We start from the raw sequence: 11629 nt of genomic DNA, 5'->3' as shown, positions 1-11629 counted from the left end.
TTGTTTGTAGAGGGTTATAAATGCAAGTAAAATGCAGAGATTTTAGTTCAGTAACTTATCATTACCTAAACATTCTGCTCTTCCTCAGTACAATAAATATGTCATCTAATATTTGGTTGAAATATCGGTCTAATCTAAACATGTGGAAAACATCTAAACGCATTGCTGCAAAGTAGAGGAGCTGACCTTCATTGGAGTGGAGCAGCAGGGGCCCCAGAGCAGTGGAAATGGACATTCTGCCACTTGGAGTCCCGGCGATGCCACACCCTCGTCTCCTCTGACTGGCTGCTGCGTGGCCGGCCTTGCCCGTCCACGTACTGTGTGAGGCGGATGTAGGCTATGCAGGCAGCGTCTTCACCGATCAGGTGTACATGAGGGTTCAGAATGGTGGTGTGGATGGGCTTGCTGTTCTTAGACAACACTAGACAAGAGAAATGATTTATTAATATATCATTTTAAGTATTTGAGCTTTAGGGTATGTTTGCTGTCACTTGCAGTAAAGCTGCCGAAACCTGAGGAAGTTAAGAACATGTAAGACACAATGAAAACTCTGGGTGAATGGTCTGCATGAATAGCAGCATACCTTGAACTGCCTATTTAGATATGACTGGATTAAGAAAACTAACATAATAAGAAAAATGTCCAAAGATTCACTAATGTTTTAGTTTTGAAGCAAAGTTTTTATGGAAAACTTCTATTACACTGTTTTCTACAACGTCGTTTCAGGGCTACTGTTAATAAAAATAAAAATAGTAGACTTGGAGAATAAAGTCGTAATATTTCGAGAAAAAAGTCGTAATATTTCAAGAAAAATAGTTGCAGAATTACAACATTAGCGGCATTAATACCAGGTTAAGGCTTTGCAAAGGGAAGGCAGCACCTCCTTGTGTTAAAATGAAGGGCGTTGATGAATTGGTGAATTATACTTTCATATCGATTTCACCCATAAAGAAATACTCAGTCTCCCTGTCTGTCCTGGCACATCAACACCAGACTGTTATTAGTATAAGAAACGGCTGTGCAAGAAACTATGTTTTAGATGAAAGGACCAGACGGACTCGGAGGAAACTGTCTGTTTTGTTGAAGGAGAATCGCAGGTATGGCTATCTGTGGCTACATCTCCATGCCATTCAAAGAGGGCATGTAGTTTCACAGACAATGAGAATGATACTCAAAATGATCGATCCACAAGAGACACAAGTGTGCGGGACTCCGGCGTGCTCAGCGTCTTTGCCGTAGCCAGTACAGAAACCGAGACCCCAACGCGTTATGGCAGCCCCCCTACAGTTAAACCACTTCATATTCTAAATATTATGACTTTTTTTCTTGAAATATTACGACTTTATTCTCGAAATAGTACGACTTTATTCTCGAAATATTATAACTTTTTTCTTGAAATATTACGACTTTTTTCTTGAAATATTACGAGTTTTTTCTCGAAATAGTACGACTTTTTTCTCGAAAGATTACGACTTTATTCTCCAAGTCTACTACTTTTATTTTTATTAACAGTGGCCCTAAAACGCCGTCGTAGTTTTCAGTTCACTAGACCTTTTTACTGAAAAACAATACATTTACAAAACAAAATGCTTAATTTGTGTCAGAAACAAATACAGTCTACACTGAATTGCAAAACTATATTGCTTTCCACCATGCAATACTAACGTTAAATCAGTGTAAAGGATTCTTTACTTTTCATTCAGGCACGTTCTCCGCATGTCACCGCTTAAACGGAAACTTGTGTGCATTGCATTTCCACTGTTTTGACTGGATTTGTGTTTGAAGTACTGCGTGGTGGAAAGCCATACAGCTGTGCCTTGATTATATTTCATGGTGGACTGTATTCTATACTGACACGAATTCAGCATTCTGCTTTTTAAACGCAAATTTGTATGTATTGTTTTTCAGTATAGAGGTCAAGTGAGGTTTTGCTTTTCATTTTGGCATGTATTCTAGGATGTATGTCATTATTGAAAAGTGAAAATGTCATGTGTATATTGCCTTTCATGTTTCTCTACTGCAGTGACTGCACTTCAATTTGACACAAATTCCTCTCCACATTGTTTACTCACAGTTCTCAAAGTAGAATCTGTGGAAGTCCATACCCTCCACCAGATTTCCCAGAGCCTCTGGCTCAAATGAGGTCAAACCAGGGTCACAGATTTTACTGTATTCAAAGAAAACACAAATTGATTTAATTTTTCATCACTGACCTTCAGCCAAAACTGAAAATCAGATTCACAAACACAGAAACATTTAACATCTTACGCATAAGCTTCAAAGTCTCCATTGTTGATGGCCTCAATAAGCTGTTCAGTGATTTTGATGATCTCCTGTTTGCGTGCTGTCAGAGGAAGAAGAAAAGTAAAAGTCAAGAGCAATGCTTTGTTTTTCTGTCTCTCACACGAAAAAATACAATACGTACTGCATTAGTCACAAACCATCCTCCAGAAGAAGGAGAGGTCACACACAGGATTGGATGCATCTATTTTCAAACACCAAACAAACCACCTATGATGCCACAACACACAAATCATCCTGTCTCTGTCTCTGGTGGTCAAAGGGCTTCAACTGCCACAAAGTCCCTGAAACCTCAGAACAATCTACTTTCTCCAAGTTTGTCAAGAAAGCAACCAGGTCAGACGCATGTTAGTCCGTTAGCATCGCCGGCAAGACACTCAAACCTGCAAATCCACAATATGATGCTGCATTGTTAATGCTAGCACCACTGCTAGTGCTAAGTACTGTACTCACAGTGCAAGGGAGGCAGGGGGCTGGAGGAGGGCTGGGGGGGAGGAGGGGAGGGTTGAGTGGGAGTAGTGAGGGGTCGGCTGGGTGCTGCTGATTCAGTGTCTGCCTGGGGGACGGGATTCCTGCGCACACTGCTCACCAGGTCTGTGAGACGTGACACTGAGATGATCATCAGCAAAGCGAAAGTGAGGGAGGACAGGAAAGATGGGGCGGAAGGAAAAGAGAAAGAAGTGATGAATGGAAATGAAGAGAACAGATACTGAAGTAGATGTGATGTGGAAACTTTACACAAGCTAAAACAATAGTAGAGTCTAGAAGGGGAAAGTTCTTGAACAAGTTGGTTTGACAAAGCTGTTGCTATAAAATCCCAGGTGCCAAGTTGTTGCTAGGCGTCTGCTATGGAATCCCAGGTGGTTGCTAAAGAATTGCTATGCTTTTGCCATGGTATCCCAGGAGGTTGGCCACTGCTATGCTATCCCAGCTGTTTGGAGGCCGTTGCTATGGTAATCCGATACTATGCTATTCCAGGTGGTTTCTAAGGTGTTGCTGGGCCGTTGCTAAGGTATCCCAGGTGGCTGCTAATATAAGTGTATATATATTATATATATATATATATTATATATATATATATAATATATATATATATATCGCTTTTGTCTGAACAAAACCTTGTATCTACATTCTATATATATACTTTATAAACATACTTTTAATGTAAGTCAGTGGAACCAGACTTTTTTCCAAGTCATCATAAATTTACATACAATGTAAAGGCCAACAGGCATTTTCAAATGACATCAAATACTGAAAAACTACAAAAATGGAGAAACAAGGTTTTGTGCTGACAGCAGCAATACGCTAGTATAAATGTGAGCCTGTATGTAATGTCTATGAGTTGGCCAAAAAGCAGTTGCTCTATATCTTGAGCAGCTGAAATTAGGGATCACTGCTTGTATCCTCTCCCCTCTTGTACTTACTCTGCATGGGAGTGTTTGGGGTTTGGGGGGTGGGAGGGGCAGTAGGAGCAACGGGGGCAGCTGGGGGGTTATTGGTGCTCCCCTCACCGTCAGCCGCAGGGCCTGAGCCCTTACGCACCACTCCCAGTAGGTCTGTAAACTTGGTGGCAGCTGGGCGGCCAGGAAATGGGGAGCACAGAGCAGAGAGATAGGTCAGTATGGAGTCATAGAGCAAGGAAGACAAGATAGATATAGCAGTTTGAGGGTAAATAACATGCAGAAAAAACCCTCAGTGGTCACAGAACATTAATCTAACATTCCGACAACAAGCACCAACATTATAAAGTTGGCAGCTGGCTTTATAGTGTAGAACAGAATGAATAGGGGAGAATGCTGTAGGACTGTAATATTCCAGAGTGGTGGTGGGGGTCTTTTAGAACAGTAGAAATGGGGGAATGCATTCTAGATTCTCTTTCAGAATCAACTATAAAATTTTACTACTAGTTTTTGAATCGCTTAATGGTTTAAACCTTCATACATTTCTGAGTGCCTAATAAAATATGTACCAAATCAAGCTTTAAGATCATTCAGTGCAAGCCTTCTCCATATTCCACATATGAAACTTAAAAGGAGCGGAGAGGCAGCGTGTTGTTTTTATGCACCAAAGATCTGGAACACATTACCAATAAACATCCGTCAGGCTCCTTGTGTCAGTGTTTTTAAAAAAACAGTTAAAAACATACTTCATTACTTTAGCATTTAACTAGTTTTTTCCTTTGTTTTTACTGGAATATTACTATTACTTTCACTTTCTTGTTAGTTGTATTTTTATTTATACTTTTACGTTATGCTTTTTTACTTGTAATTATTATTAATATATCCCCTTTTCTGCTATTTAGTTGTTTATTTTATCTAGAACATTCTAGAAACTCCCAACAATCACATTCTATGTTTAGGCTTGTGGTCGTTTGTTGGAGAACATTAGGTCAGTGTGCTCTAGCCTTAAAAGCCTCCAGAATCAGAGTGAATCTGATGGCTTTTTCATGTTAAAATGAAAATCTCTACAGAGCAAAACTTGCCCGGCCCTGAATCAGCACACATTCTCCGAGACACCTGATGCTTATGGGTGCTGGGAAAAGGCTAAATCATCTGGGAAAACCTGGCTAAAAACCTGGCCAAGACCATTCACCGTTGGTACAAACAGCTGCGAGAATAAAAGCTGCTTCTGCTTAATTGTTACATGAAGAAAGGACAGTAAAAAGGGGCCATTATTTTAAAATATAATGAGGCCCTGGACTGCCAGAGGGAACAATAGATAGCATTACTCATTTTTTGGCGTTCACTGTGAACAGTCATTAAGTTGTTCTCTGGGAAGACACTTCAGTGACAGAACTGCCTTATTATCACAGAGAAGCACTAGATTAATGCAGTTAAGGGTATCTGTCAGTTCTGTTTTTCTTTTTAGCTCAGAGGTCTATGTTCAACTTAAGAAGCTCTAGCACAAACAATCTCAGAAAAAAAAGATACTAAAGTGCACCTTCTTATTAGGGTGGTATCCTCAAGGGTACATAGACAATGCCTTTTGTTAGACAACATAACTGTATAATAAACTACTGCATCTTTTATTTTAAAGTTGCATTAAATCCATATATGCTGTTTTGCCTTTATTTTATTTTTCTATTTAAAAAAGTTACCTTATAAGTGAACATAGTGTACCTTTAAAACTCATTTAAAGTACACAATTGGACCTTGAAGACCAGTTTGTAGCTTTGACGGTACAGTTCCATTGTTTGAGAGACAAAAATGAACCTGTACAGTATCCTTTCTTTGACAGTGCACTGGACAATGTAACAGCTAAATGAGAAGTCAAAAATGAGGTGAAGCGTCAAAGGTAATAGTAGACTTTGTGTCACTCACTGAAGACAGCAGGGGCAGAGGCCTGAGGCGTGTGGGCGTGGTCAGGCTGGGAGCTGGGGTTTGAATGGGCGAGACCTGAGCTGTGATCTACACTCTTTCCTGTGGCCCGTCCCCCCCGACATTAACAAACAGAGAGATGAAAGCAAAGACAGGCATATGGGTCACAGCAAGGCTGCACAATGTATTGTTTGTTAATGATTATCGTGATTTTGCCCTTTGCAATACTGATATCACAAAAAGCTGAAATATGCAAATGAGCCCTCTAACCAATCAGAACGTTTCACAATACAGTCATATGCAAAAGCTTTTGAATTTAAATTGAAATGAAATTTTCATTTTCATTTCTAAAAACTTCTATTTACTAGCTGATTTGAACATAACATTAACAAAATATAAAATGTGCCATATAAAACTTTTGCACAGGCCACATTTTATGTTTTTTTTCCAATATGTTGATTGCGAACTTAATGTGCAGAAGTGTGTTCGCTGTAGAGGATGTGTTTACTTATTTCCACAGAACACTAATTTGACCAGGGGCGTGCAAAACGACTGTATGCTTTGAGCATTTTGGCCAATCACAGTTTCAGATGAGTGTTTTGATTCATATAATCCAATAAATGTAAATTATTTTGCCAAGCCAATCCTTAACCATGTCATATTACTGGTTGACCAATGCATTTTTAATGTTTGTATATTGCAACTGCATTATGAGACAATATATTCACAGCTCTGGTATTTTGTCCACATTGTGCAGCCTTAGGTCAGAAAGATGACAGAACAATGCTGGACCCTACCACTGCACACTTCAACGTTTTGCAATACAAACTGATACCACTTATGTATGATAACTAGCGGCTGAGATTAATGTTATAGCTAGAAATCACTAAAGAGTGCAGTGCAGAAGTCCACCAAGACATGTGAAACAATGAATCAGAGAGATGAGAATAAAAAACAGACTGTGGGCTGAAATGGAATAGAGTGAAATGGAATGAATAGAGTCATGTAACACAGACAGATTCAGAGCTAAAAAAATATTAGGCCCCATAGACACTAAATAAATACAATGTTTACCACTTGACAGAACACAGAAACTGAGCTAGAAGTATTGTTAAGAGTGGACCTCAACATCTACATCACAAAACAACTCCTATCCCAATAATCAACCAGAGGTGAAAACAAAGTATATCCAAAGCCATCATTCAACTGATCCTTATCATCGTAATATCCATTCAAAACAGCAGGGGATAAACTTCAACAGAACAGCTGTTGCTGCTGACTAACCGGTAATCCAAACTATTTCAATATTTCTAACCCCAAACCGTACACATGGACCGTATACGTTACCTTCTTACCGTCGCTTTTGGTTGCTGCGAAAAAGTGGGTGTCATAACTACAATATCGCCAGAGAAGCTTTTAGCCTCATATACACACAGCCAGTGTTTCCCGCTAAAGTTAATTATAGCACAAGGTGCCCTTGCCCTACACTAGTTGTAGAGCGTAACAGTGACCACCCACACACTCTCTCTCACTCACACATATCAGTAATAGTCCTTTAGCTACAGTGAAGTGTACAGTAAGCTGCAGAGGCTTCAGCTTAAGGCTTTATTTAGTCCCAGCACCAGTCATTCACGCTGGCACTGAAGAGTCCTGGAGAAAGCTGAAAAATAGGGATTTCTTTTATTTTCCTCAGTTTTGTTGTGGCCAACTCCCATGCACAAGTTAGAACTCTCCAATCACACTGATGCTTCCAAGCACATGCTTCCTTCAAAACACATGAAGCACCACCAGATCTTTTCAAACTGCTGGTAACGTAATGTCACAGGACAACTCAACACGCTTGGTGGAGAACGCTAACCGCTAATTCTGTTACGTCAGGTAACAGACGCCTTTGCTAACTAGCATCAAGAGGGAGGACCATCTTACCCACCCAGAGAGAGTGGGGCCAATAATGCTCTCTTGGGTTACTGGCCACTGTTTGGGATCAAACTTGTGATCCCTGATGACAGGGTCAATTCTTAAACAGTATTTGTTTAGTTATTAGTTATTCAAATAAAAAACAAATCAACCATCTATGAACTTGTAGTTATTTGACAGATTTTGTTTGAGCATACAATGTAGAATCTTGGTTGGTTCTTTCTTTATTCGTGACAATATATTTTCTCGTGAACCTGTTTAATTATTATGCAATTTAAAAATAATGATATTTGAATAGCAATAAATTGTTAAAACAGCCATCTGCATGACATAAGCTCTCTGAACTTACTGGTACTTAAAAATTAAGGTACCAAACAGGATTCTTTAGAGTGATGCCACTGAAGAACCACTTTTTGGTCCCTAAAGCAGTGGTTCTAAAACTGGTCCTTAGGGACCCCCAGACAATCCACAATTTTGCTCTATCCCATCTCCCAACACATAGGAATAGAGCAAAAATGCACTATGTGGATGTTCCTGAAAGCCATCTGAGAACCACTACTCTAAAGAACAAAGTGACATTTTTTGTAAACCTTTCTGAAGCTTAAAAAACCTCCACATAATGTGAAGCTTCATTCAAGCCACATTCAAGCCAAGAACCATTCAGGAACCATTATTTTTAAGAGTGTTGACAGAACTTCAGGATAGCAGGCTCCTAACACTTGGACCTCTAAAGTGCAATGCAGGCAACGTTGTTGCGCCATTTCAGTCAGATTTATCTCCAAACTCCCGCCACCTCTCACCTTTCATGTCTTCATCTTCCACTGTGGCATTACTGCTGTCGGATGACTCCTGGGGCAGGAACAAGACAAGATAACTGTTAAAAATGACCTCAGGTGTTAATTTCAGAACACTGAGTGGCGGTACGAACACCCCACGCAGACACACACACACACACATACACACACACATACATACACACACACACACACACACACACATACACAAGTGTATCCAAATGAACATTTTAATAGCAAAACCACAGAGATCACATACAATTAACTGTTCACCAATGCATGGCAAACCTCATTAGAACAGCTGCAACATGCTTGTTATATATACACACACAAACACATGTATATACACAAACAAACACATTTCATACTCCACAGCTCCGTGAGTCATCGACTGAAACAACTTTTATTTCTCAACACTTTTTTCATGTTCTCTTATATAAAGTTACAAACAAGGTACACTAATCAAGACACTTCCAGTTAGAATGACATAAACCTGAATAAGTATGCAAAGCATCATTTGCTAGAACGCATCTTTACAGCAAAGCAAAATGTATACCTACATTCCTCAGCTTTAAATATGCATTTTGGTCTCTGGCATTAGTGAGTGGGTGAAGATATTTGTTTCTGCAATGCATCATCATTCAAAACACCTCTGGCCACTTACTGCTGTATGATGCAACATTAGCCTTGTTTATACTTCACACTAACTTCCAATCATGGAAATTGAATGGTGGTAATCGAATCATCACTAAATGAAGACACCTTGCTTATAATTGCCTTATTCAAGTTCCTGCATCTGGATATACATCTGTGTCCCTCCTTTTATGTGTATTGTGTTCCAGTGTTAAAGGGAAAGATGCTGAGTAATGCACACTTGCTTGGTGGCAATATCTGAAGCAAACAGCAAAACAAAAAAGAGGTTAAATGTGTGAAACTGCTAAGTTCTGCAAGTGATTCTATGGGATTTCAATGCTATGTTAGTGTCAAGTTAATGATGGTGTACATTTACCTTTGCTACTTAAGCCAGCTCTACTTAAATATGGATATGTGAAGCTTGTAACAGACATTCAAGCAGCGCCATCTTCACTTTGAATGTTTTACAGCGAATCCTTCAGTAAAGCTTGACATAATATTACTAGAAGAGCCTGTTAGCCTGATTCAGTCTAGTGCCTCATTACCTTAGAATCCAAACACATTCCAATCGCAAATGCAGTTGTACTCATCTTTTAAAGTGTATACAGGCAACATCCAGATATGGGATATATTTAAATGGCAAGAGTGTACAGGGTTACTGGCTGACTGTTCCAGCAGATTACTTTGTATGGAGTTTATGATGGATATACTTGTCTAGCAGATAAATTAAATGGGGTCTGAAAGGACAGAGAAAAGAGAACAGCTCAAACTCCTTCTTGCCCTCATTTCAACCCTCTTGAGCAGAGAAGCATATGAGGAGAGATGGAAAGAGAAAGAAAGAGTGAGAGAGAGAGAGAAAGAGAGAGAGGGAGAGAGAGAGAGAACGACAGAATGATGTCATGAGAGCAAGGAGGAGGGGGGGAGGTCACCTGAGAAACGGAACGGAGCACCTGTCATGGCCGAGCCATGGCCATCACCAAGGACACCAGAAGCTGCTGTAAATAGGCCAGCTAGGCTGTCAGTATGTGGGACGGTATTATTAGGCGCCTTTGTTCTTTTAGCCGTACATCCACATCGTACCTCTCTTTATTATGTTTACAAGATGTGGCAGACTAATACATTAACAGACACACATCTGACATTAAAGAAATTATGGTTGCCACTATCGACTATTTTAGTAATGGAATATTCTACTATATCTAACAAATTTGATAATTAATCAAGCAATCTGAGTTTTCAAAAAATGCCAAACAATAAAAGGGACTAAACAATACAAACCATGTATAATGTAAAATGCATATAACTACATCAGTCCATCAGCCTCTGTTTCTTACTGTTAAAACGTAAACTACCAAAGAAAAAAAAAACAGAAACTGAGGGTTTTATTATTTCGCTAATATGTTATTATGCTACCTCAAATTCATACTAGCTTATAAACAGCCTCCTCTACTAAATAAATCTTTCCTAGAGTGCTGCTTAAAATGAAAGACAGCACAGAAAAAGTGAATTACGTTGTAGTATTATACTAATATTTTATTCTAGTACATCAATTCAAGTTCTTGCCACAGGGAGAAGCAGCACCTTCTACCTCCTAACACAAAATTCCAAAAATAAATATTTAAAACAGAAAAAAGAGGACAGAAATAGCATTTGAGGGTCATTATGCAAATACATTATGCCCGACAAGCAATACATCTTTCCTAGAGTGCTACTTAAAACAGATGAAAAGACTGATCTACATTTTGTTCGAAAGATCTATTTTACTGTAAGAGATAAACTAGTAAGCCTTCAAAGAAATTATATTAAGAACAATATTAAAAATATTATGTGAAAATATTCCGTGAAAAAAATGCATTTGCATTTGTATTCTTTAAATAGGGTTCCTGGACTAGATTTGTGTATGCCGGCCTGACCTGATGTTCCCTCTTACCAATTACATTCTAGGCTTTAACCAAACACTTTCACGCTCGTGACGTCTGACGTTTGTTTCTGACGTCAATGTTTCTGGATGCTGTTCTACATTCAACAGTTGCGTTCCGACAACAAAGCAATCTGTTGCTTCTGTAGTTCATCAGGACAGAGAAAGCGGTTAACAAAATTAATTTGCCCACAACTAATCTCCTATGTAAGGGACGCAATGCAGCCTCATCGGAGAGCTTTGATATGCTGTGTTTCCAAACATTACCACAAGGTGGCACCACTTCACACAGTGCACTCAGAATCAGAATACAGACACACAGCAACAAGATGCCATGCAGTAATGCTGATAGTCATTTCAGCCAACTGTTGCTTCTCAGCCTGATATGTCATACCCCTTCTGAACACAGCCTTACACACTCCATTCAAAGGATCGCTCAAGAGCCTCTCATCTTCTTATCTCACAAACACACATGCTTATGGACACTAAGCAGACGAGTGTTCCAGCTACCGAAGCACCATTCAGTTGTTTTAGGTGAACAATACTCTGATAAACATCATTTACAGCAGGCCTGCTAAGGCTTTCCTAGAGCCATTTAATATGGAAGAAAATAAAGAGGAGTGTTATGCTAAGATCTTATATGTACAGTACTGTTCAAAAGTCAGAGACCACCCCCTTATTTTTAATTCATTTTCAGTCAACATTGAGGCCATTAAATACAAGTTGCTCATGTTTTGTGGGGGCAG

At 39.3% G+C, this 11629-nt stretch overlaps 1 protein-coding gene across 22 annotated transcripts in view; it reads right to left on the bottom strand.

The window, feature by feature from the left end:
- camk2b1 (calcium/calmodulin-dependent protein kinase (CaM kinase) II beta 1) overlaps window positions 1–11629 on the bottom strand; it is a 107955-nt gene that overhangs the window by 5031 nt on the left and 91295 nt on the right. For 10 of the 22 annotated variants that reach the window (XM_036598052.1, XM_036598055.1, XM_036598059.1 and 7 more), the window contains 7 exons: window positions 8339–8387; window positions 5625–5723; window positions 3729–3878; window positions 2755–2910; window positions 2269–2344; window positions 2073–2167; window positions 187–421 (listed from right to left, as the gene is read on the bottom strand). In XM_036598052.1, the coding sequence (XP_036453945.1) occupies window positions 189–421; window positions 2073–2167; window positions 2269–2344; window positions 2755–2910; window positions 3729–3878; window positions 5625–5723; window positions 8339–8387 (858 nt within the window). In that variant the 3' untranslated portion in view covers window positions 187–188. Of the gene's footprint in view, window positions 1–186; window positions 422–2072; window positions 2168–2268; window positions 2345–2754; window positions 2911–3728; window positions 3879–5624; window positions 5724–8338; window positions 8388–11629 lie in introns of those variants that run through there. The other 12 variants (XM_036598061.1, XM_036598065.1, XM_036598068.1 and 9 more) reach the window with 2 other exon arrangements.

Source organism: Colossoma macropomum, unplaced genomic scaffold, assembly GCF_904425465.1.
Source record: "Colossoma macropomum unplaced genomic scaffold, Colossoma_macropomum, whole genome shotgun sequence".
NCBI lineage: Eukaryota > Metazoa > Chordata > Actinopteri > Characiformes > Serrasalmidae > Colossoma > Colossoma macropomum.
Note: the sequence above shows the minus strand (reverse complement) of the source record. Positions and strands in the feature narration are given on the sequence as shown.